Genomic DNA, 25,525 nt, shown 5'->3' on the forward strand with positions numbered 1-25,525 from the left:
TAAAGAGAAGACAGAGGAAATGGGATCAGTGCATCCTCTTTATTTTGATTTATTTGCAAACAAGTAAAACCTTGTACAGTTGATCCTTACACTGCTTCTGCAAAGCATTTTTAAAAACATTCATGAAACCGCTGCAAAATTCAAGTTTCAGTTTCAACCTTAAAACAGCTGAGTCTACCAGACATGGATCTTCTTTGAATTTAGGAGTTAATCCATGTCTGGGAATCTGGCTGCATTGCCACAATCCCTTGTCATATTAAACTCTTTGGACAAAACTTCCTAGCTAGGCTTACCTTTTATAAAATACTTGTACACCCAACAGGATTTGGATGAAAGCCCCTTTTACAAGTCTGGAGTTTACCAGATGTTGGTATATACTGTACTTAAGATGCAGACAAATAAACACCAAATTGCAAGTGGCAAACACAACTTTTAAAGCCAGCATACCAAAAAAAATAAATAAAAAATTAGCTTTAAATGCTTTTATGAACACACATGGTAAGCAAACTTTGTACAATACTTGAGTTCTGTTCATGTCTACAGCCCTGTCGATTCATCTGATAATGTGCCTCTGACTACTGTTCGAGGTGTGTGCGTTCAGTCACTTTCTAAATGTGCACCACATGTATCTTTATAAGGGCAATCAATACCAAGCTGCAAGGTGAAACTGTTCGCGTGTACAGGCCTCTGTATAAAACTATACAGTACATGTAACAGATACAGTACATTCCTGTAATTCTGTTTGATAAATACAACTCCATACAGATACACACAAAGCACAGCAAAATATCTTAATTAGACTAAATCAGACCCTGTAGCCCAAAGAAGCTACAGTACACGCGTTCTCTGCTGCATAGCTAAAAGCGTACATCGACACTCCTGCTCAAAGAACGGTAAAGTGCACGAAAACTTACATCAAGGCAGCAGAACTAAATGACTTTTGACCATCATCATGTGGAAAGTGGGTTTCCCAGTTCAAACAGGTGAGTAGTACTCCCACGGTCACCAGAACTTTACCATAAACTGAAATGTATGTGGCAGATTCCACTGAACGACAAGAAACGGCATCAAACCCAACTGTGGGTTCTGCATTTTCGACACTACAAACCACGACCCAAAGACTGAGGTCAGAAATGTCCTTGTTTTTTAAAGAAAGTCAGATTTGATTTTTCAGCTAATATAATAAAAAACTTTCAAATAATTCACAAAGTTTTCATAAATACAGTTCTCTCTTTTATTGTAGAAACCTTCACTCTTGTTTGAATGGCAAACTGTATTCACTAATACAAAGTTATCATTATTTTCAAAGGCTGACTGAACATGTTAGGCCTCAGTAACACGGGCCAAGAGACCAGTTGGAGACCAACTGGCAACCACCAGTTGTTAGGGAAAAATTAGTATTCCACAACCTGTTGTGTGTGGTTGCTGGCAGTCGCTGTGAAACTGACTGCTAAGCCTCAGTCACTCACTAAGGCATAGCTTTTACTTTGAAGGACAACAGTCGGTGAGTCATTATCAAGTGTTCGCAGACAAATCAGCATCTTTCTTGCAAACTACAGGCAGCTGTCATAATCTATGAACAAAGTAATCACATGGTGGTTTTTGACATAGCACTACATTTGAGAAAACCAGCAACCACTTTCAGCTGGTTAGGAAATGCACAGATTTCCCTAGCAACTGGAAGTTGCTATGGTGTTGCCAAAGCCTCTCTCTTTCTAAAAATGTGCCTCTGTACACGCACGTGGACAGGCCACTAAAAGATAATCAGCTATAGATTAATTAACCATTAACGGCTAATCAATTTCATGTCACATTAAGTGAAAAGAAATTTGCTTTTCTTTCACAAACAAGGACAGCTCCAAGTCATTGCAAACGTTTGAGCACTAGCTGATGTTCCTCCTGTTTGCTAAACAAGAATAAACATGATACTTCTGGGTTGAGCTAAAATGTAGTATTTCTGCTTTTTATTGCACTTTAAGTTCAAGCAATGCTAAATTTGTTGCTCTTCGCATCAGCCTGTTGACCTAGACTTCGTGCCAGTTTAAGTCTTCCTGTTATTCAGCATTTATTCCGCTAAAAGCTTGATGGAATCAGTGGAAAGGTGAATACAATCACACAACACTGATTAAATTCAAACTCAACTGAATTAAAATCCAAAATCCAACGTAACATATTGACAGGTTCTCTACCTGAAAAAAAAAGTGTGTAACAAGGATTCGCACCCCAGAAAACATGAATATGAATCACAAGGAGCAGCAAACGCTTGAATACACACAGTGATTTAGTCAGTCTCTTATCTGTCTGTAGATGTCAAAGGTAAAAGCCACAATATGGTTCTCATTGCTTTCTCCAACACCTGGCAAACACACTTCGCTACTATTGTTTAGAGCCCTATGTAGACAGAAGTGCAGCCTCTTTAAAACCCAAGTCACAGCCATGGGCTTCTAAGCTCGTCTGTAAACTTGTTTCAGTGCAAGATTTAGCTAAATGTAACAACAAGCGCGCACGCACACACACACGCATATACACAAACACAGACACACACGCACACACACAAAAAAACCAACAACAAACAAAAAAACAAAACAAAAAACCCACAGCAGATTATAAACATGCTGCTAAAAGCACTGGGGGGCACCCGAGCTGAGGTTTAAATAGGCTTGTAAAGCAGAGAAGTGACATATTTCTTCTTGTATCTGTGAGTTGCACTCAGCACCATTACTCCATCCTAACCAGGAGAGAAAAAAAACAAACATACAAACAAAAAACAGGCTGTCATTAAGTCGGATCCAAAGCATCAGAACAATGCAATATGCTTCAATTTGTGAAAATACCAACTACTTACATATTGGATTACTGTTAAATATGCCATTTACCACAAACCTCACCACAGGTTTGACTCACATTAAACCACCTAACTGACAACCCCCTACCAGCTCCCCCCTTTAAAGCAGAACATCTTCCCTTTGTCTGCACAAGGACAGAAATAACTGATATAAGACTGATCTGATTAAAAGTCATGTTCATGTAAGCGTGCTGGAACAATTACCCGGGGGGGGGGCACTACTAACTTCAGTGAAAATGTAAGTCATGAGTCATTATGACATTCTGCTGCGAGTGAACCTACCTTTATTGAAAGTGCGTATAGGTGATTTAGCATGACATGGTTGGGTTCAGGCAGCAGGGCAGGGTCACACTAACAACAGACAGTAGGAGGAAAAGTCACAAAGAAAACAGTAACACGAAAAGATGAGTCACATCGGGGTCTAAGAAATTACATCTGATTTGTAAACTGAAAGAAAGGTGCAAAAGGTGTAGATACTGACAGATATATTGGTGTCCTTGTTGAGAATGACTTGAAGGAGGTGAGGCGGGAGGATGGGCGGGGCTTTGAAGTGCTCCTCAGGTCTGAAGACATACTGCTCCTGTCCATACGGACCAGGAGGAGAGCTGGACAGGTCTAAAGATACAGCAATCACATTTACATGACATTTCACATACATACTTTACTCTATGCAGCTACTGACCAATTAACCACTAACAACAACAACAATAAAAAAGCTGTATTCTTTATTGTTGTATGTATTTCGGCGTTTATTATTCAACTCCTTTCCTGGGAGCTGTATTAAGACATAAATTGCTGGGACTGTTAGTGCAAGGTCAGGAAAGGCATGCTGCAATATGACAAGGCACTTTCCAGTTACTATTTACACAAGGTGATTACCTTTAGTTGACTAAATAACTCAATAACAGAGCAGGCTGACCTGACGTGTCGGAGCACTCCAAAGAGTCGACCTGAAGGGCGTCAAACACCTCAAAGTCAGACTTTTTCACATGGATCAAGTTGTTGATAGTTCCCATCTGGCTGGTTACCACCGGCTGCCAAAAAGGAGAGAGAAATCATCACAGAGGAAATGAGGAAGCATGTGTAAAATTAGCAGTTTCCTGCACATCTTTCCCTAAGGCTAAAGAGCTATTTAGCGGCTTTCACCAAATAGAAGGGCTTTTCAAAGCTTTACAGTCCCTCTGAGGTTTCACTGTCCACATTTTGTGAGGATAACACAATATAAGATTGATGAAATTTAAATCCTAAATTTCCACAAAGGAATGTGTCCCTTCCTTTTTGTACTATCAGAGGTCTCTGCATCATCCCAAATGCAGTGTGCATTAATAAGTTAATGGGGGAAAAAAATGAAGCTACTGTACCTCTGATGGATCATGCACCCACTGTCCATCTACAAAAAACTTGTACTGGTGCTCTCCTTCGGGCAGGTCCAGAATTGCCACAAAATCATTATGGCTTAGGAGAGAGGAGGAGAATGTATTAGTGCGATATCAGAAACATTTATTTACAAACTCTCAAGCTACATAATGACCACAGCTTTACTGTGGTCATTATGTTCATTACTAGATAATGAACATGATAACGTACCGTTATCAACTTCCTGTTTACCTTTTATTTAGTGGTATCTTTGTGTTCCAGTTATTAAAAGAACCAGCTATGTAGACCTCCTTCCCACCTCCGGCCCAGCGGATCACAGTGGGGCGAGCCTGAGGACCAGTTTTAACCAGATCATCCAAATCTGGGGTGAATTCTTTCTCTCCTGATGCCTGAAAGTAGTAAACATATGAATCTCAAATATAAGCTGTTTTGACCAAATAATGCTTTCAAATCTGAGGACGACAAATTTGTTTCTATATTATAATCTGTATTTATCTATGCGTACCTTCGATTCAGGTCCATGTGTGTTGAAGGTGTTGGGGTCATCTGTGCTGTCCACCATCTTGCTGCTGGGTTCTTGGTCTTTGGAACCGCTGCCGCTGTCTGTGCGATGGGCCTTGGCGCCATGTCGATCTCCGGCCACTCTGTCACTTGTGTTGCCCATGGTGCTTCACTTTTTTGCAGTGCCACTGGAAATAAAGGACAATCCATTATGTGTTTAAGCATAAAGCAAGATCTTTCAGAAGCAAGAAAAAGACTTGAAGAGACAAACAGACTGTAGGCATCAGATCAGCACTAGACATCTTAATAGTTCGTGGTAATCTCCTGTTTTTTCCCCATTATAAATTTTATACATCTGATAAGGATGAAAGTTTGTTTATGAAGCACGAAGACCCCCCCAGGTTTTCTGGTTCTTCATTTTTAGCTGTTCAACAAACAGCTAAAAAGTGACGGTACTTTCTCTTTTTAAAATTTGACTAAAAATGTAACTAAAACCTTTTAATCTATCATTTTACAGCTTAGTATTGTTATTTTTTAAGTTCATTTTTAATTTTATTCCATGTTAAACATTTTACTGATGGTCAGTATTTCTTTTTTATATTTGTTATGAGCTTTTTTGTGTTATTACAATCAGTCAGTAGAAAAATATATATATATTTTTTTAATCCAGTTTTTAATGTCTTAGAAACTTTTCATTTTATATATATATGTATATATATATATGGAAAAAAGGCTGAATATATATATATATATATATATATATATATATATATATATATATCTATATCTATATACATATATATACATACTATACACACACACACACACACATATGTATATATGTATCTATATCTATCTATCTATCTATATATAAAATTTAAGAGATCTGCATCAATACAAACCTCTAGATGCTACTGACAACACATTAAAAACAGGATATGACAATGAAGATGTCTTGAATACACACCATAGTCGAACTCCATTTATCCAACAAGACAATACATCACAGAAAGAAGCTGAGGCTGACCACAAGCTCTTGTGATATATGTTTAAATACAAACTGAACCTGTTATATGAAACTATTTGTTTAGCATGACAAACACCATCGTAACACGATGAGCAGCAGCCTGACTCAGGCAAAAAAGCTAAACGCCTTTCCAGTAGGGCTAACTGGCTTACCGGTCGGTAGACGGATAAAGCCAGACAGGTGAAACAGGGACTGCCTTCTGGCCGTGTGTCTGGACTTGAATCAAAAACCGCTTAACGTAAATACAATCATGCTTTCAGACATAACGTAGTAAGAAAGTCTCCGTTAGTTAACGCCCACTAGCTAAGCTAGCGCCAAATCAACAAGTTTTAACTACAGACCTTAAAATAACATACACACATACATAGATACACAATTTTGCCATTAGTAATTAATCATGAGTACTCGTACAGCTTGCTGACTGAAACCTACCGTAGTTTCCCCACCAGCTGTTCAGCTGTGTCCACCTCAGGTCACTTCGCAGGAGAATATTTTTAGCCGCTGTTGGGAGTTAAAGTTAGCTAACTGCTAGCTGTCACTGTCTACAAACAAACGACCAAGCTGTTTGCTCTGTTTACCTGCGCCGCAACAAACACTAGTTTTTCACCATTAGGTTTTGACAGACAGGAAAAACTCACCGACACCCTCCACCTATCTGCACACTGACTTCAGTTTGTGTTTTAGCAGAGGGCGGGCCCACCTCTCCACAACAACTGCAGAGAGCTCAGTGCTGCCCCGACTACGGAAACCGGTTAAGACAAAAACTGTTCAAATAAGCGAAAAAAAAAGGCTGAAGGTCGCGGTCACCAGCAAGGAAACATCTGTCACAAAAACAGCCTGGCCACAAAATAAAGAAGGTTAAGAGACACCCGCAAGGAACTAAAGTAAAATAAATAGTATTTTACGACTGACTGCATAGTTAAATAAACATAGTAAGTAATAAGCATGTAATGTGATCCCAGTGAATATACAGCATTGTGCAAATCATCTCTCACCTATTTATATTTCCCTTCCAAGGAGCCAGACTTTATAGTAATTTTTTACAGTGTTCTTCAGCAGCAGTTCCCCAGGTTTTCTGAAGATGTTTCAGTTTAATTTTTTTTGACATGCTTTTTCACTTATTTTCAGTCCAATCTTTTCAAAGGAATGTTTTTTTTTAAATTGTTTTATTATTATTATTACTTTTATTATTATTTATGATGCCTACTATCAAACGTTTAATAATAAATGTGGTTTGTATAGTATGTCTATACCCCCTGAGGACCCAGCTTCCAAAAATCCTGGGGTATTAACATATCCCCAAGTTGTTTACTTGGGGATATGTTGATGGTCAGAGCTGTTTTGTTGGCATTAGGGAAGCCTGCTCACTAGGTTTTAATGTTGTGGCTAATCACTGTATATACAGGTGTTGTCAAAAATGTCACAAATGAGAGATTTTTTTTCTCCAGCAGGCATTTAACTTGTCCATGTGGGCAGTTTCATTTGAGCTTGAAAATATGGATTATGGAGCAGGGGCTTCTCTCAGTCCTTGGTGATGTAAACTCACTTCAATGTGGACATGACTGTGTTCCAGGAGTTTAAGTTCGTGGCAGGATTGAGCCTTGGTGGTTCCTGAACATCCTAACCATTTTCCTCTCATCTGACAGTGACAATTTGGGTCTTCTTCTAAACTTTGGCAAATGGATGACACATCCAAACAACTTGTACAAGGAACCAGATATCTGGACCTGCAATTGTTTAGAAATCTGCAGCTGTTTAGACGTGGTTCCAAGAGACCTTTCCAACTTGTGTAAATCTACAATTCTCCTTCTAAGCTCTTTCCTGAGTTCTTTAAACGTTCCCGTTGTTCAGAGTATTGATCAGAGTATTGATCAATCCAGTGAGTGTTGAAAAACAAATCCTTTTTACCAGTTGTAGTTAATCATGATCACTAACAAGAACTTAACAGGTTTTGACCATGCCAAGTTCAACGTCATTGTAGAACCTTCAGCATCACTTATTAAAGATTTAAGTGAGTACATGTACATCTTCAGGCTTGTATGCATATTTTTAAAGCTGTGTGGATTAGCAAGAATCCAAAATTCAACTGTAAACATGTTTTCCCTTCCCTCCTAATTTTGGAGGATTTAATTTGTTATAGAAAAAAATGCACACAGAAATTTCAATCAAAAATACAAAGCTGATGCAAAAATGTTTTCAGTTTTTGTATTTCCGTTTCATCTCCTTCTTCATAGATGCTAACCGGATGGAAGTTCAATATCCTTACTGACACCAACACAAAGTTTAAGTTCTGTGTGGAAACAAATCCACAGGTTTTGTCTTTATTGACCACTTGGCAAAGATTTCAACACATCAGACCGATTTTCCAACCAGTGATCCTTACATTACTGAGGAGGCAATATCAGCATTCAAGCCTCCCTGGAAGGACCAAGTTTCACCAGCTAATAAATCAAGACTAGTTTCAAGCTCAGAAAATGCCACATAAACTAAACACAGAAGATTGTTATCATGCATGCTACATCTAAACTCCATCCACTTGGCTGTGTGAAAGAGAATGAAACAAATGAATGAATGTTAACTGTAGCAGGAATGTGTTGTGCGTATGTACTAGGTTGAAATGAGGATTGAAACATGACAAACACATGCTTCTTGCAAGTATTTTTCATCGTTGAATCCCATAAATAAGCATAACTGGAAACATATATACAGTAATATGTATAGTTATAAAACACATCTTCTGATGTTATCATCAGATTTACACCCAGATAAGGCACATTTCAATCGTTATCAAACAGAGAGATCAGTGGTTTTCACATTGCACAAGATGTGTGTCTTCATTCACACACTGTTCCAGTGTTAACAAGTATTCGTTTGTCCAAGCCAGCTATTTTTAGTGGACAGCTGCTGATTGGAGAATGGTTTGTTTGGAACCGCTGTCACTTAGGGCAGGTGTTTACAAAATCATGTATACAGTGCATAGACATGTGAAAAGTTCAGCTGACATAGCGTCATCTTTCAAACAAAGGAAACGCACAACGCTATGTCACGTATTTGTTTCATCACAGTTTAAAGGAATATCCGTGGCATAAATGAAACGAGCCATTACACTTAACACGTTTTAGTGTTTTTCCAGAACTGTCTTTTTGTGTGTAAATAACGCAAGTAAATGCAGGAAGAATGGTATGTTTTACAGTAAGAAAAAAAAATTTGACCATGCATACCACAAATTATTAATTAACTACTGGCAGACGGCTCTTAAAACATGCACTGTATGGTTGATCGCCATCTGTCTTTTTGGAGTTATTTCAGGCATTTTCAAGTCTGACATATAAAGTAAACTTTTTCTTTTTTTTTTGCAGTATCATTTGGAGATCCCTAAGCCACTCTTCATATACTCATAAACGACGTAGCTAATGCTGACTGCAGGAATGACTTTCATGAAGTTCGGCAGGATGCCCCGGTAGAGTCCAAAAACACCATCTTTGGCTACAATCTTCTTCATCAGAGAACTCATAGAAGGCTGGTTTGATGGTTCCAGAGATGCTGTAAAGAAATATAAGCTATGTTAGAGAACCAATTAAAAAGCAAAAAATAAACTCACTGGCCACTTTGTTAGGTACATCTGCTCAACTGACTTAATGCAAATATGTAATCAGCCAGTCACATAACAGCAACTCAACGTATTTAGACGTGTAGTCATGGTCAGTTCAAACTGAGAATCGTTTAAGTGACTTTGATCGTGGATGGTTGTTTTTGTCAGACAGGCTGGTCTGAGCATTTCAGAAACTATTGATCTGCTGGAATTTTCCCACACAGTCATCTCTAGGGTTAGAATAGATTTTCAGAGAATAGTCTGAAAAAGCGAAAACATCCAGTGAGTGCCAGTTCTCTTGGTGAAAATGCCTTGTTGATGTTAGATAACATGTAAGCATGGATCCATCCTGTCTTGTATCAAACAGTTCAGGCTGCTGGTAGTGTAATGGTAGAAGAGATACTTTTTTTTAGCACACGTGGGGTCCTTTAGTACCAATTGAGCATTGTTTAGGCACAAAAGCCTACCTTAGTATTGTTGCTAATCATGTCCATCCCTTTATGACCATAGTGTACCATCTTCTGATGGTTAATTCCAACAGGATAAAACCCCATTATCACAAAACTCAGACCATCTCAAACTGAGATTTTGAACATGACAATGAGTTCACTGTTCCTCAAATGGCCTCCACAATCACCAGATCTCAATCTAAGTGGAGAGTCACATCGTGGATGCCAGTATGAACCAAGGATTGTCTCTGAGGAATTTTTCCAGCACCTTGCTGAATCTATGCCAAGAAGAATCCAACCTGATAATAGCAATATGTAACTAATAAAGTGGCCAATGAATGTAGTGGTCCATAACAGCCAACATTTTTGTCTATTAGTCTCTTTACTCATATAACACTGATTTGTCAGTTTGTGAGACCATGACCCTGTCTAAATGTTACATTCAAAAAACAACTTTCATCTCAAAGTGAACAACGTTAAAGAGGAATGCCCTTTTTCAGATGGAGCCCCTTGACATTACGTGGGCTGTAACACAAGTATATATTTACAGAAAACATGGATCACATTTACAGAACCTTTACACCATCACATGCATCCCGCCCACCTTGAAAAATATTATGCTATTATTATGTAACGAAGGGGCTACCTAGTTATGTCATTACTGTTTTCAAATATCAGGCTGTGTTTACCTTGTGCTTGCATCCGAGTGCGCACAAGTGCGAGTGGATAGCTTGCCAGCTGGCCACAGGTACTAGAGATGGTCCCACAGCCCAGCAACACCAGCACTCCAGGGTTGGCTGAGTCAGTGGCGTAATGTGCCAACCAAGTGTTCTTTAGAGTCTGGAGAGTTATGACAAGAGAAGGGAAAATTGAGGTAATGTGCAAAATCAGCATAACACAAAAATTTCTCTCATTTAATTTAATGTAACTCTGCACGATGGATTGGTTAAGTGTGCATATAAATGAGCTAATTAACTAAAGTGCAATCCATTGTGAAATCTCCATGCGTCACAAAGCCAGCATACCTCATAAACAGCCAGGTCTATTCCAGCGTAGGGAAGGATGCCCAGTAAGTTTGGTACGTAGCCCTTGTAGAAAGCTTTGACGCCCTCCTTCCTCAGGATCTTCTTGGCACAATCAAACATTCCTGCATACTGGCCAGTTTTCCTAAGGGTCAACCGAGTCTTTAATACCTAAGAGAGAAGCAATGCATAAAAAATACAAAGGAGGTCAAATTTGGTTGGTTTGCGTGGAGAGGACATGTTACCGCAGCATGGTAAATGGTAAATGGCCTGTATTTGTATAGCGCTTTTCTAGTCCCTAAGGACCCCAAAGCGCTTTACATATCCAGTCATTCACCCATTCACACACACATTCACACACTGGTGATGGCAAGCTACGTTGTAGCCACAACCACCCTGGGGTGCACTGACAGAGGCGAGGCTGCCGGACACTGGCGCCACCGGGCCCTCTGACCACCACCAGTAGGCAACGGGTGAAGCGTCTTGCCCAAGGACACAACGACCGAGACTGTCCGAGCCGGGGCTCGAATCGGTAACCTTCCGATTACAAGGCGAACTCCCAACTCTTGAGCCACGATCGCCCCACACAGGCAGCATCACAGATCTTGTTACCTCCATTGGGTAGATTGCTGTCTGTGCTGTGGCCCCAGCCAGAGAGCCAGCCAGAAACCTCTGGTGGGTCTCAATCTTCGCTCCTTCTGATGATAACAACCTCTTATACTGTAACAGAAAACGTAAAAAGCCACAATATTTGTTGCTACATTTAATAGCTGCGAACAAAAGTATTTTAAAAAATTCACATTTCAGTGGTACGGTTCCTTACTTGTTCGTATGCCATGAACTTAATCGCCGTCTCGGGTGCAATCTTTAAAACATTTATTCCATTTCCCCTCCACAGTGAAGTCACACCTCCCTCTACAATCATTTGCTTAAAGCCCCCTAGCAGACTTATCTGATTGGCCTTTGAAGAATGAACCTGCGGTGCAAATATATGCTTTAAGTAAAACACGGTCACAGACATCCATTTATCTGTCTATTTGTTCCACTTCTGTCATATTAGTCACCTGCATGAAGACTTTCACTCGGTCCAGTGGGGCAGTACCGGTACGAGAAACAGCCCCTGCCACAGCACCTGCAACAAGCTGCTTCCACCAGCCACCTGTGCTCTTCTCTTCCTCTGTGAATTCATCTGGGATGGCAATACTGTCACCTATGTCCAGAACCTAGTGATTACATAAGCAGATTTACTTCGCGAGACCAAATTCATGAACCCTGGCACATCTGATTTACAGTCATGGGGAAAAGAAAGCTCTCACAGGACTCTATGTAGTCCAGAACCATCTTTAGCGACAATAACTTTAAGTATGATCATTTTTATCAGTCTTTTGCATCAATGTGGATGAAATCTTATTTAAAACATTGCTTCACTTCATTGAGGTTTGCAGGCACAGCTATCTTAAGGTCCCACCCCAGGATTTCAGGTTGAAGTTAGGACTAGAGCCTGACTAAGTTAGGACTTTTAAGACTGATACCAATACCAGTATCTTGTGATTTAAAAACCTGATGTATCAGCTGATATTTTCATTCTTTCAGACACATAAAAACAACACATTTTCCTCATTTTTGCTTTGTTAGGGAAATATGTGTATATTTATGGTTACTGATTGCTGTCTGAGGGACAAACTATGCATCATCTACATTCATAACATGGCAGAAGCCTGTTTCTCCCATCTCTTCTTTACTTTAATGTCCATTTACTGGCCAGCATAAGCACCGATACCAATATATCGGCCTACTCATATATTGGTCAGGCTATAGTGTGGAGTTTGACTGGGTCACTGCAAGACCTTGATTCTTTTCTTTTTCAGCCATTCTGTTCATTCTGAAAGACAGATGGCCTCACATTTGACTCTAAAATACTTAATTATACAGAGGGGTTCGTACTCAGTGGTTGCATGGTACTTCCTCCTCTGTGCTGGCAGCTGGTATGAGGCATTTGTGCTGATATGCTGAGTTTGGTTTTCACAGCTTTAAATATGTCGCTGTGCATTATGGCCAACCATCTCCAGCTTGGTCTCATCTGTCCAAATGACATTGTTTTCACAAGACTGCATAGAGTCCTGTGAAAGCCTTATTTTTCTGTCTTTGTCTGTACGTCTGTGAGCAGACGGGATAATACTGTAGGTACAAACATAGACTCTTATTAGTATTTCTCTTTCTGTGTAATACTCATTATAAAATGCCTTATAGGTGAATTTCTTTGCCTTTGATAATCAATCTTTCACTGAAGGGTAATGCCACTTAAAGGTTTCTTTGTGTGGTTTCAAATGTACAAGGTCAACAACAACAACTTCTCCTTTTTGAGGTCAGTGATGCAGAAGCATTTTTTTCAAGTTATATTTTAACTAGAAAATCTTCAACATGAGCTGTCAGCCAAAAGATGAAAAGATTAAAAAAAAAACAACCACCGCTATTTTAGATGTGTAAGTCATTTAAAATGGTTGTAAAAAAGGATATGCAGTGAGGAAAAGCTGAAACCATTTGAACTTCTTGTCCTTTCACTAGAATAACTACTGAGCTGAATAAACCCTTATCTGGTATATGCAGCGTTTTCCCCAAAGCATAAAGCACTACTGTGCGCTCTATTTGAAGCTGGAAGTCAAACTTAGAGTTCCCAGTGGGAATTTTCAACTGTAACGCCGCCTCAAGTTGGACTTACAACTCAAGATATCAGTGCAGCCCCACCAAACCTGACTTAACAATCCAACATGGAAGCAGTGTACGAAAACACAGTAAAGCTGTACAGCTTGTAACCTGTACTATCCATGTTATATAGCTGTGACTCCCTAAATGAGCCACTCACAGAGCACTGACCAGACTCTATCCATGAATGTCCTGCAGCGCTGTTTATAAGTAGATAAATGGCTCTACCTTGCTAAGAAGCACAACAAATCCTGTTTTCCCTCTTTTCCTACTTTAATACTGGAGCATGCTCAGTTCGGTAGAGAAACCCAGCTCTGATATCTGACTTCTGAGATAAATGGAACACATCATTAGTTAAAAACACACTCTACTGGCAGTCTAATGCAAAGCTAAGGGGAAAGGCAAAGGTTCTTGGACTTGCTGCGGTCACTTGTAGGGCACGTTTCCTGTATGATAATGCAGTTCTGCCTGGAAAAGACTTCTGAAAATTCAGATACAAGCTCTGTGAAGGACAGGCACTGTTTGGCTCGTGGCGGAGCTAAAATCTTGCCCTGAACAAGTAACGGAGCAGTCAAAGATGTCTTTCTTAGCACTTGCAAAAGGTGGAGGACTGAGCTGGGGGGGGGGCAGAGTGTGGTGCTATGACCTAATTATCTTGCCCAGGTCACCACTTCCAAAGCTGCTGCCTTGTGTGAACTGCAGAGGAAATCTATAAAGCTAGCATGACAGGACTACACAGCATGTGATTCACTTCACAGCAGCTGCCTCTGTGTGTGTATCTGCTAAAAGCACTTCTCTGTGATACAGACAGTATATGTGAGTGATTTGATATGATACATACTGAGGAGTGTTTCCAGTAGCGTATGATCTCTTCCAGGTTGTGGGCAGGGCATAACAGGAAGTGTTCCCTCCACTCGTTCCAGTCAACCATCATGGTTCCATCTATATCCATACTGAGGAAACACAAGGTTTTAACCTATGAAATATATGATTATTGTATGGAAGTACACTATCTGATCACATATACTTCACGTAATCTTAAATTTTATACTTCAGACACATGTCACAGTGCGTAAAAAGTGGAGGTCAAACCTCTGTAAGATTTTTAGGGTATCCTCTCTGCTGACATCTATGCCCAGCTCTGCAAGAGACTGCTGGATCTCTGAGGAATCGATGCGCCCTGACACATAAACACTCCAGTGAAACAAGCTGCAGTATGTGACTGTGTAAACATTCACTGGCAAGCCATGTGACTAAAGTTGAGCATTCATTTATTCCTTGCAACCTCGCTCCTCTCCCTACCATCATCATTTTTGTCCAGGCTCTTGAACGTCAGCCACAGCTTCTTCTCATGCTCCTTCAGATACTTGGTAAACTCGTTGAAGTCCAGGCACCCGTCTTTATTTTGGTCACCAGATGACACAATTTTCTGTAAGGTGGAGATAAAGTGTAAGTGTTTCTTCAGTTATATTCACAGTGTCTCACTCTCTGTCTCTAAAACACACACGCGCACACACACACATACACACAAAGGGGGTAAAGTGTCACATTACTACGGAAATGCATGCAAAACGAGCAGGCCAGGACTTGAAACTCATATCTCTGTGTGAGTCCTCTGCCCCAGCAGACTGATATTTACCTGTGCAGCACCCTGGCGGAATATTCCCATTGCCTTGAGGCCCTCTCGTAATTCAGCAACATCCACCTTCCCATCTTTGTTGGTATCGAGCCTTTCAAACAGGTCCTGGTACGACCTCTCACTGTCGGCATCCCAGCACCGGGCATTTGACAGTAACGTCCGTAACGTCTGATACATTGTAGCGCTAATGTGCAAACTGGGTCCAGACCTGAGCCGTCCTGCAGTCGGGGTCAAATTAGCAATCCATAATGAAAATCACCCATAAATCCAATGCAAAATCCACATGCGAACTCGTCGTCGGCAATGACAAATCGGGCTTTTACTCGGGTTATTCTGCAGCCTGCCCTATGCAAAGGTGCGCTCCGGAGCGTTTCGGGGGAACTGCAGTGATCTGTGGGCGGAGCAATGTAGGCTACGTAACTACACGGTGTTTTTTACGGAAAAGCGGGAAACATGGCAGCATATGAAAGCGGTGGAGAAAAAAAAATCTAAAACTCATGGAGGGACCATATGCATAATCCGGCTTATGCTTTTAAAACCTAAGTTAATCATCGTTTCCCCATGTGACATGTGACAGTGCATAACAGAGGACATTTAATCTCTTCATCTAACAGGACGTGTCAGTACAGCGCAGCAACGCTCCTCTCCAGCAGAGGGCGACGTTTCACTGCACAGAAACATCAACGGGGTAATACTAGACTGTATGCATAACACACTGAGTTTATTATAGGTAACTAAACCAGATTTCAGTCAACTGGGAAAAAAAACTAACTTTACTTTATAAAAATAGCAAAAACGAACTGAACGAACAAACAGTCCCTGACATGACAGCCTTTGTGTTCTACACCTTTAAATCTTACCCTTGATAAATGTTTCTGTATTATAGCAAACAAAAACACAGGTAAACTAAGCTTAAATATGAACAATCAAATCCACTTTGGAAAATAACTGAAAGTAAATTGGACTGAAAACCAAAGCATTTTAAAAAGTAAATAAAAAGGCAAAACTATAATATCTCTGAAAGGCGCATATACTCTCAGGGAAATTATGGTTCTTAAATGGTTCTTCAAAGAACCATTTTAAAAAAGGTTCTTTGAAAAACCATTTCTTGATGGTTCTTTTGGGCACCTTTAAAGGTTCTTCAATGAACCACTGAAAGAAATGGTTCTTCAAAGAACCATTGCTTGAAAGGTTCTTTGTGGCATTAAAAAAGGTTCTTCTTTGGCATCAGTCTAAAGAACCACTTTTGGTTCCAGTTGGCACCTTTATTTTTCTGAGTGTAGAATAGCCTATACAATATACGCTGTCTATTTGTGCTGATAACTGCTATTTCAGCCTGTTGACACAACTGATTATGCATCAGCTCAGGATTGCTTAAATTTGAATGACTTCTGGTTTATTTTGTGAGCGGTATAAAAGTCACGTCTAACCACAAGTTGGATACTTCCTGCAATTTCCATGGACGACACCCAAAAGTGACCGCACGTCTACATTACTGACAAATGAGGCTATGTTTTAGATAAAGAAAAAAACCTTTTACCCATCAGTCTTTTAATAGATTCAAACATCTCCACCATAAGCTACAAGATTAAAGCTGCTCACAGCCATAATGTGCTATCTGGTACTTTTCCCATGTGTTGTTTTTATATATTTTTATTTTTCAGTAAAGCAACTGAACACATTAAATTGACATTTTATTAATATAATTCTTTCATCTCTCATATGACACCCAGTTTGTACTTTGTTCTATTTTATCTTGTTGAGCTAGTCTACTTTATTTAGGTGATTTTATTATAGAATGTAAAATCATGTGAAAAACAAAGATTTCACAGGACTGCATGTAGTCCTGTGAAAAACAAAGTAAATCCTTACTTATTTCAGGGTAATTAAGCGATTAAGTTACAACCAGGTTTATTAATTGATCAGGAAATATGAGCACTTCTTTAAAAGCAGGGATTTTGGCAGTTTGCTCATTTGAAGTGTTCAGTCTTCCCAGGAGTGGATGCCCAAGCAAATTCAGCCCAAAGCCACAGCATGTAATGCTTAAAGAAATAAGAAGAACATCACACCACAGTTTAGGTTTGCAAAACTGCCTCAGAACAAACCATGAGATATCTGGACTAATATCCTTTGGACAGATGAGAACAAATTGGAGATGTATAGCCATAATGCACAGCACCACATCTGTAAAAACTTTTTTTTGCATAACTTTATTCAGTGTTTTCCAAACCTTTTTAGGAAAGTAAATCTTATCATATTTTATTATTATTTTGTCCTCAGCTAGCAATTATGTCTGTAATGATCACTTTGTTCACTACTGATAGAAAGATAAGATAAGATAAAGGTCAGGTCAGGCTGAACTGTATACAGTCTGCGATGAGATTTTTCCATGCATTTATTAACAAGGTTTACATTTTAATAGTGCTAACTGTGGACAACTTTAAACCATCTTCTTTTGGATTTCCTCCTTTTGTCACATGCCACCTTCTGTTTTGTCTTTTATGGTCACTTCAGCGCCCCCCCCAAATAAATGGTGTTGCTGGTGTTACCCCAGTGAGTTTCAGCCAGACTGTAACAATTGTACAGTCACCCACCTACACACGTTAAATTGGTGCTGTCGGCATTTCTTCTTTTTTCTTTAACCTAGCTGTCCAATCACACCGCGGAATTTCCCTGGCGTCATTAATATTGTGTTTCAGTGGGTGGGAAGGAAGAGATTTGAACTTTGAGTCGTGTCTGCAGAGCAGCGACAGCTGAGTGAGCAACAGAGACAGCTCGGAGAAAGTGTTCGGCTGTCTGCCACCTCCACAGCTTCACCCGGATACTCGCGCTGCACAGTCTCACATCATGTCGTTTATTCTTATGAAGAAAAAGAGATTTAAATTTAAGGTGGACTTCGACTTAGAGGAATTGTCGTCGGTTCCCATTGTCAACGGAGTTTTATTTTGTAAAGTCAGGCTACTGGATGGAGGTTTTGCTGAAGAGTCCTCCCGGTAAGATTTTTCTTTTAATTTCATTTAGCTATTTATAGCAACAGGTCACTAATTTTCATCAGTCAGGTCCAAATTTAGCTTATTTTTGACACCTGTTTGCATTTATTGCGTCGTGGTTGCTTCTTCGGTGCCTACAGCATTCCGCTGTATTCGTAGCTGACGTTTAGCTAACTCAACACCAGCTGTTCGCTAACTTAAACTACTTAAACTTACCTCAACGACAGTTGAAGACCTGTATGTAAGGAGGCAACAGAACAGACCAGCGGAGTGATTTAACGCCTTAAAACGAACACAGAGACTCTCGTTCGTCGTTTCAAGAGACAGAGACTTTTTTTTAAAAAAATCTAAAAAAAAAATCTAAAATCTAAAATCTGTAAAGTTTATCCAAGCAGTTGCTAAGCAACAACTGCCGTAATTGTGTTGTGGAACAGCGAGACATTGGGATATCAACAATAATGATTAACATTGGGATGTTTGTTTGTTTGTTTGTTTAATATAACACTGACTCTGGTGGAAAAATTATTTAAAGTTATACTTTCATTCATTGTTTTTCTAATGATTAAAAAAAGAAAAATCTACAGTAATCATATGCCATAAATCATAGAGCAGATTGTTGTTTTTTCAATTCAAAGGCGCGTGCTAGGTCATAGTCTCCTGGGACGCATTTTTACTGCACGTTACTTTAATGAGTCACTCTGGAAAAACGGAGTCGGAAGCGCTGGCCCTCATTACTTTGCTATGGTAACTCTCCCTAAACTATTGTGTAAACAGGGTATTCTTAAGTTTATCCTGCCTCAACCACTGCTTTTTATTTCCCGCTTCCTTTGCAAATACCCTACAAACTCTATCTATCTATCTATCTATCTATCTATCTATCTATCTATCTATCTATCTATCTATCTATCTATCTATCTATATCTATTTATTTTCCCACACCTTAAAAAACAACAACAATAAAACAACTTTGTTCCCAAAGTCAGCAAAGTTTTCAAAAGTTTTATCTATCATTTATTTATTGGGCTGATTTTTCAGATTTTGACTGGTGATCCTATGCATGGAGTTTTTGTGTCTCAGTGATTGTAGACGTAATTGACACACTGTTTGATAATAACTTGTCCAAACCATAACTTGTTTTCATTTTGTATGTGTGGTATGATGTGTGTTTACTTTCCTCTTTGGAATCTTCTATATATATATATGTGTGTTTATAGATGGTCTGCAATGATAGGATTGCATTCAGTTTCATTTCACATGTGGAACAACAATAAAGATGTGTTCTGTTTTATTCTACTGCCCAAAAAACTGCCTGCTTTAAGAAGGCTGCTTTTATGACTTTGAGAGATGCTTTTAGAAGGACAGTATAAAAACTATTTAAAAGCATCTCATTATACTTCCGGAAAACCTGCATACAAAATAAAACTGTGACATTTCCTAACATAAAAGAATGTGCTAAATTGATACACATGTTTGTTACTCAATATCTGACTATTGCAGTTAAATATTTGCTGAGGATGAGTTATCTCAAGACATCATCTGATAGACAACAAGGGACAAGGGTTGGAAATTAGCAATAGCTATAAACTTTATATGCAGCACACCAGTTTGAGAATTGCCGAAGCATAAAAGGAGCTTGTTTACTGCTTGAATAATTGCTAGTCCCTTCTTCTCCACATATTTGGAAGCTATTAAGATACTGTGATATATCTGTATGTGTACTAGTGATTAAATCCACTTGTCTTACAGGGAGCCCGTCCAAGCCAACTGTGTGCGCTGGAAGAAGAAATTCTCTTTCATGTGTAAGATGAGTGCCAACGCTGGGACGGGTGTGTTAGACCCCTGTGTGTGCCGTGTGTCGGTGCGCAAGGTACAAAACCCTTTGTTTCTGTTTTGTTGACACAATTGAGAATGCACAGTGGGAGTTGTTCCATAGCCATAGTTCATGCAGTGAACGGAGACTTGAGTGTCTATTTACATAAGATTAGAAGAACTGTTGTAATTTCAACACAGCAGTTCATTGTTGTTCACGGACTTTAGTTGTCCTGCAAAAACTTATAAATAGAGGCAAGAAATAGTAAATAAACAGGCAAATTATGTGATATCACTTTTTTTCTCATTTCAGGAATTGAAGGGTGGAAAAACATATGCAAAGGTAACACTTCTCTTCTAAAGTGTGTAGATTTGTTGTGGTGGGGAAAAAAAAGTCTGCTTAATAACAAGTCTTATCAAAACCTTTCTGAGATAACGATGATAATGAGAAGTCCTTCAGATGCCCTGAGAACCTTTTTTTTTTTCTTTTATAGCTTGCAGTTTCCGGCTTTGGTCACTGATTGAAAAAAAAAAAAAAAAGACTGACATGTTAACCAATAACTCCAATGAGGAGTTAAAGAATTAGGCAATCTTATTTCTCAAGTTTCCAAGGTCCCAACTCATGCAGGTTACATTGTTTCCCATAACTAGAGCTGTATTGAATTTCTGTCTTTTTAGGACTTCATTCTCGTGATCCTTTGTAAAAAATAATAAAAACAAATCTATATTTAAGGTATGTCAGCTGACTCCTAATCAGTTGAAACTTGTTGAGTTGGTCACTTTTCACTCTGCACAGCTGGGCTTTGCTGACTTGAACCTGTCTGAGTTTGCTGGGTCTGGCAGCACAGTACGACGCTGTCTCCTGGAGGGATATGACACAAAGAACACCAGACAGGATAACTCAATTCTCAAGGTACGACAATGATGCAGAACACAGCTTTAAAACACCAATAAATAACATGGAAAGGGACCTTAAGAGTATCTATCACACTGGCGATGTGTTGTCACAGCTCAGTAGTTCACTTTTGTTTGTCTGTACACATTAAGAAAACTAAGTGAATTTCTCAATAGACAAGAACAAAGTATGTTTGAGGAAGCTGAATGTGTGACATACATTTGGAAAAAAGTGAGCACCCTGAAAGCTGAGACAAGACATGTCTGAGCTTGTGACTTATAAACTACCTGCGCTGTGGGAATGACGTTAAAATATACGTGTTCCTCCAGGGGCAAAAAGAAAGACATGCAATCAACTTTCTCAGAAAATCCTATTATACTAACCACGTTTAAAAGATACCGTGTGAAACCAAACTAGAAAGCAGAAAGCTGTATGCCTTTGTATTCCTTTCTAAAGCTACCAATCCTGTTGCTCTTGTCTCTGTTACAGGTTGTCATCACCACACAGCTTATGTCTGGAGATCCCTGTTTTAAAACGTAAGAGCGCTTCTTCAACCTAACAGCTCACACGTGCAACTAGGAAATTCTTAATTTATCTTTTTTAAATGTATATATATTTATTTATTTAATTTTGATAAATACTCAATTTGGTTCAGATGCTAAAACATGCCTAACTGCAAAGCTTTATATTTGTGGTTGCAACGAAAGTCTGCTCCTCAGGTATAAACGTCTGCTTCTAACCTCAGAGGAAGCGCTTTCGTGACTTCCTGTCTGTCCTAAAGTGACACCCTTACGCATATTATGAGATCCAGAGAAGTAATGGCAAAGTACTTTGTAGGTGAGGCCTTACTGTTGTCTTATCTGAGAGCTAATGATGCCTCACCCAAAACACTGAGCTGCCCAACCTTAAGAGTGACCAATGGCTGATATGTGATCAGACGCTTTATGTAGAACAGGTTTGTCGCAAAGGATGTGATGTAATGTCACACTCCTGGCAAAGCCTGTACCATGTGCAAACAATAAGCTGCCTTTCTTGATATTTCTTTCCTGTTTCAGCTCATGCTCAGTGTAATAACACACAAGCTGTTGCCCTGGAGATGTGTAGAGCTTAGTCACCCAACCCACAGAGTGTTACTCATTGTGTGTGTGGAGGATTTACAAAGCGGAGGAGAAAGGATGCTCTTTTTTTTCCACTTTTTGTAGAACTCGTGTTACTGTGTTTAAACAGAGCCTTTTGTTGTTTGCCAAACTAGAGGTTGCTAATAACTTGCTTATAACTAATACTAACCAGTGTGATCAAACAGCCAGTTGTTTATGAGTAAATGTGTTTGAATATTAGTGTCAAAGCTACACAGAAAGTGTGTTTACATGGATGGTTGATGGTTTAATGTCACCTACATACATAAAATTTGCACTTTATACAGTTGTGGCAGAATATATGCCCACCACAGATACACTTGCATAGAAACACCTACCAAAAGTATTTAGAAACCACTTTTGTGTTATTTCCACTATAGTGGGTGTCTCTGATAGCACAAACATAGATGAAGTCTTACAAGGTGAAAACACCAGCCACAGCTGCAACAGCTGTCAAAAGGTGTCACAGTTGAATCAGTGAGCGACCCGGCAAGCTCACCTAGTCATGAATTATCAATTCAGTAACCAGCTGTGGTTTCCATGCCATGATAAGACAAAAGGTCTGCTGTAGGGAAGCTTTGTTTGCATAAGTTTTAATGAAGTTAACCAAAACCTGTGTTCCCTTTAGTCCCCCATCTACAGCCATGACTCTGGGGATCCCACAGGCAAATGCAGAGTGTCTACTTGAGGGGAGGAAAGGAGGAGACATGCACATATCACACTCAGTCTCTGGTACGTATATGTAACTTATGGCAAATACCCTTTAATATTACTGGTCAGTTTCTTACAGAAATACAGATATTCTTTTGGAGACTGTAATGGGGTCAATTATGAAATCAATATTCCTTAATCATGGCACTGGATAGCAGTAGCTGTATTTACATGTTGTTTTTGTTCATTATGATAGCAAAGCTATAAAAAATGTGTGGTTTCTATTTAATTTACTGCAATTTATTATAATTTACTGAATACATCACTTTTTTTAACAGGGACTCCAGGAAAGTCTGTATCAGTGCCAGAGGAGCTGGTAACGTTTGGTCACTCTCGAACACCCAGCTATGCAAGTCAGCTGTCAAAAATTTCAGGTAGAAATACCGTGACACACATTTATTCACTTTAAAAATTGGAAATGTTCTCCCCTTTATTCACTATATGGGTTTTTTTCCACCTCACATGCTGTAGGTTACAGCTCAAACAACTCCAGTTTAACAGATCTGAGCCATCGGCGGAGCGGGTCAGGAGGTTCTGCCTCTACAGGCATCGGCAGCATCCTTGAACACAGTGATCAGCAGGTGGAGAAAGGAGAGAAGGAGAATAAGACTACTCCTCCAGTCTCTGCAACTTATCATCATACATTTGATAGCCCTGCAATACATTTAAAGGCTCAAAGGTGATACAGACAGTTACTCTGGCCTTGGAATAGTATGCTGTTGATAAGATGGTGGTCTTTTGACCACTATTACATTCTTTCCATGCTCTATTTATGTCATGACAATGTATAATATTTCCTTATTTATAAATGCCTTTTTTTCTTGGTGTTTGAACCCTGTATTTGCAATACTGAGCCATGTTTCTCTTCCCTCGTTAGACACCCAGTCAAGCAGAACTCTGTGGAGAATCAGCTGAAAAGAGTCGATGCGACCAGAGTGGATGCAGATGATATAATTGAGAAAATCCTCCAGAGCCAGGATTTCAGTCATGGATTCTTGGACTCCAGTGCAGAGGGTGTGTACTCATTTCCCACCATGTTGCAGATGGGATCAAGTTACTTTGACGTGTCGCAACAGTGTAATGTCTCTAAGGATTCAATTCAAGTCCCTAGTATGCCTTAAGCCAATCTTGCCAAGGATGATTCATCTTTCATGAAGAATTGCATAATTTATCACAGTTATGCCACAAGGTGTGGTTTAAACTCACATCTGGATACCTACCCTGTTACAAAGTCTTAGAGAGAGAGAAGAGCTGTTTGTTGTGTTGAGATTAAGAAAGGATGAGTCTCCCTGTTTATTGAGACAAATGTTGCGCACATTTTTGTGTGGAAATGCATCCTCAACTATAAACTACCTACCTCTGTTCCTGAAAAGATCTTGCTTGCCTAAAACTCATTTATTGTTTGATTTTAACCTTCAAGAAAGTGGGGCATTTTTTAAGCCCCGACTGTAGGAATTGATGGTCGGTTTTCTAATGTGTATTTGTGTATGTGTTGCTGCAGAGGAGGGGCTCAGCTTGTTTGTTGGTCCTGGAGGAAGTACAGCTTTGGGAAGCCAGCACATGAGGTGGGTTTGATTATGTAACCATGGGTTGGGGGTGCAAGACACCAGACACCAAACATTTACTATAAATATGGGCAATTGAAAGAAGGCTAAATAAGGGTTCTGATAAAGACTCTATGTATCTGCTTTATACTCTGTGTAACTGTCTTCATGTTTTATACTTAAGGGGCACATTTTCATGATAAAATCAGATCTGCCAGATCAGATGGCAATCCTTATGTCGTGTGTGTTTTCCTGTCCTGTAACAAACTGCGGCATTCTCTTTCAGGGTCGCAATTGGAGCCTTTGAGCAGGTGGTCATCAAGCGCTAGGCTTTGGAAAGCATGTGTCCCCACAAAGGGTGCTATATTATTCTGATGCAGAGGCCACAGGACTGAACAGTGGATTTACCATCAGAACTTGCACCATCTCATTCCAAGGGAGATCTAATTTCTCTTATGCAATCGCTCTCCAGCTGATTTACAGCTTAGTCAGGACAGCCCCCTAGTGTTCAGGAAGTGAAGCTGAAGGCCACGTTATTGAAACGTTTTGTGGACTGAGATAACTGGTGCACTGATCTTCTTGTCCTCATGTGCTCTTTGGGGGGAAGAAAAAAAAAAAAGACATTTCTTCAACAAAGGTAAACTTTTGACATCTGTGAAAAGGATTTTATCTAAATGTAGACTCCAGACAATTGCACACCTCTCTCCCTATGTAAACTCAAAGTATTATAAAACTGACAATGGTAATAGTAGGTAGGTTGGTTGGTTATTTATTGTGGTTATAGTAAGATTCTATTTTAATAATTCATGCGCAATACAAATGAACACCTTTCTTCATCTGGTTGTGACAAAGGGTTACAACATTGAAAATATTGACATTAGAATAATGAATAGAATTAATTGTGTGTGGATGTTAAGTTAATCATAATAATAATAATAATATATATATATATATATTTTTTTTAGTCACAAATTTGTTTTACCAAATTTAAGATGTACAATGCTTAATGTATATTTTGCTGCCAAATATACGTCTTTGTACATCATCTGTATCAGTATGTCATTCTGACAACCCACTGGTTATCATCTGATGATGATGATCTGATGATGATAACCACATGCACATATCTGTTTATAGAGATTAACTGTATATACACTTAGTCAGTTTGTTGACAGTTTCCTGCATTTATTGCCAACTTTTTTTTTTTTTTAAATAAAAACTTTAATTCTGGAAAACTTCTATCTAGTATGTGTGCTTCATTTCTAAATCCTGGGGAAGAAGAGTG

The 25,525-nt window shown here is 39.3% G+C and overlaps 3 protein-coding genes across 5 annotated transcripts; 1 reads left to right on the forward strand and 2 right to left on the reverse strand.

Moving 5' to 3' along the window:
• Positions 1-25: 25 nt before the first annotated feature.
• On the reverse strand, positions 26-6,507 carry prkab2 (protein kinase, AMP-activated, beta 2 non-catalytic subunit). 3 transcript variants are annotated; one of them, XM_005476194.4, is made up of 9 exons: positions 6,389-6,497; positions 6,183-6,251; positions 4,728-4,911; positions 4,454-4,611; positions 4,207-4,300; positions 3,765-3,879; positions 3,327-3,460; positions 3,128-3,196; positions 26-2,728 (listed from the first exon to the last, which is right to left on the reverse strand). In XM_005476194.4, exons 3-9 carry the CDS (start codon positions 4,884-4,886, stop codon positions 2,651-2,653), a joined length of 807 nt encoding a protein of 268 aa, XP_005476251.1. In that variant the 5' UTR covers positions 4,887-4,911; positions 6,183-6,251; positions 6,389-6,497; the 3' UTR covers positions 26-2,650. The 3 variants fall into 3 exon arrangements, with proteins under 3 accessions (XP_005476251.1, XP_005476250.1, XP_005476249.1); XM_005476193.4 differs by lacking the exon at positions 6,183-6,251 and having other exon boundaries at positions 6,389-6,507; XM_005476192.4 differs by having other exon boundaries at positions 6,183-6,500.
• Positions 6,508-8,032: 1,525 nt separating this feature from the next.
• On the reverse strand, positions 8,033-18,533 carry LOC100693924 (calcium-binding mitochondrial carrier protein SCaMC-1). Its single transcript, XM_003438181.5, has 11 exons — positions 18,362-18,533; positions 15,156-15,373; positions 14,819-14,945; positions 14,609-14,696; positions 14,358-14,469; positions 11,878-12,036; positions 11,637-11,789; positions 11,426-11,533; positions 10,817-10,984; positions 10,481-10,631; positions 8,033-9,293 (listed from the first exon to the last, which is right to left on the reverse strand). Exons 2-11 carry the CDS (start codon positions 15,330-15,332, stop codon positions 9,112-9,114), a joined length of 1,425 nt encoding a protein of 474 aa, XP_003438229.1. The 5' UTR covers positions 15,333-15,373; positions 18,362-18,533; the 3' UTR covers positions 8,033-9,111.
• LOC100693659 (protein FAM102B) lies at positions 17,747-25,477 on the forward strand. Its single transcript, XM_005476195.4, has 11 exons — positions 17,747-18,148; positions 19,892-20,012; positions 20,268-20,297; positions 20,751-20,867; positions 21,339-21,385; positions 22,614-22,717; positions 22,975-23,070; positions 23,168-23,375; positions 23,574-23,710; positions 24,198-24,261; positions 24,527-25,477. The coding sequence occupies exons 1-11, from the start codon at positions 18,003-18,005 to the stop codon at positions 24,567-24,569; spliced, it is 1,113 nt and encodes a 370-aa protein (XP_005476252.1). The 5' UTR covers positions 17,747-18,002; the 3' UTR covers positions 24,570-25,477.
• The last annotated feature ends 48 nt before the right edge of the window (positions 25,478-25,525 follow it).

This window comes from Oreochromis niloticus, linkage group LG18 (assembly GCF_001858045.2).
Source record: "Oreochromis niloticus isolate F11D_XX linkage group LG18, O_niloticus_UMD_NMBU, whole genome shotgun sequence".
In the NCBI taxonomy this organism is placed as follows: domain Eukaryota; kingdom Metazoa; phylum Chordata; class Actinopteri; order Cichliformes; family Cichlidae; genus Oreochromis; species Oreochromis niloticus.

Coding starts and splice junctions, on each gene's coding strand:
- prkab2 (XM_005476193.4), bottom strand. CDS start 4,886: ATGGGCAACACAAGTGACAGAGTGGCCGGAGATCGACATGGCGCCAAG. Junction 4,612..4,727: donor CACATGGACCTGAATCGAAG/GTACGCATAGAT, acceptor TACTACTTTCAG/GCATCAGGAGAGAAAGAATT. Junction 3,461..3,764: donor GGAGTGCTCCGACACGTCAG/GTCAGCCTGCTC, acceptor CTGTATCTTTAG/ACCTGTCCAGCTCTCCTCCT.
- LOC100693924 (XM_003438181.5), bottom strand. CDS start 15,332: ATGTATCAGACGTTACGGACGTTACTGTCAAATGCCCGGTGCTGGGAT. Junction 14,697..14,818: donor CCTGGACAAAAATGATGATG/GTAGGGAGAGGA, acceptor TTTATGTGTCAG/GGCGCATCGATTCCTCAGAG. Junction 9,294..10,480: donor CACTCGGATGCAAGCACAAG/GTAAACACAGCC, acceptor ATTTCTTTACAG/CATCTCTGGAACCATCAAAC.
- LOC100693659 (XM_005476195.4), top strand. CDS start 18,003: ATGTCGTTTATTCTTATGAAGAAAAAGAGATTTAAATTTAAGGTGGAC. Junction 21,386..22,613: donor GGAGATCCCTGTTTTAAAAC/GTAAGAGCGCTT, acceptor TGTTCCCTTTAG/TCCCCCATCTACAGCCATGA. Junction 23,071..23,167: donor TCAGCTGTCAAAAATTTCAG/GTAGAAATACCG, acceptor CACATGCTGTAG/GTTACAGCTCAAACAACTCC.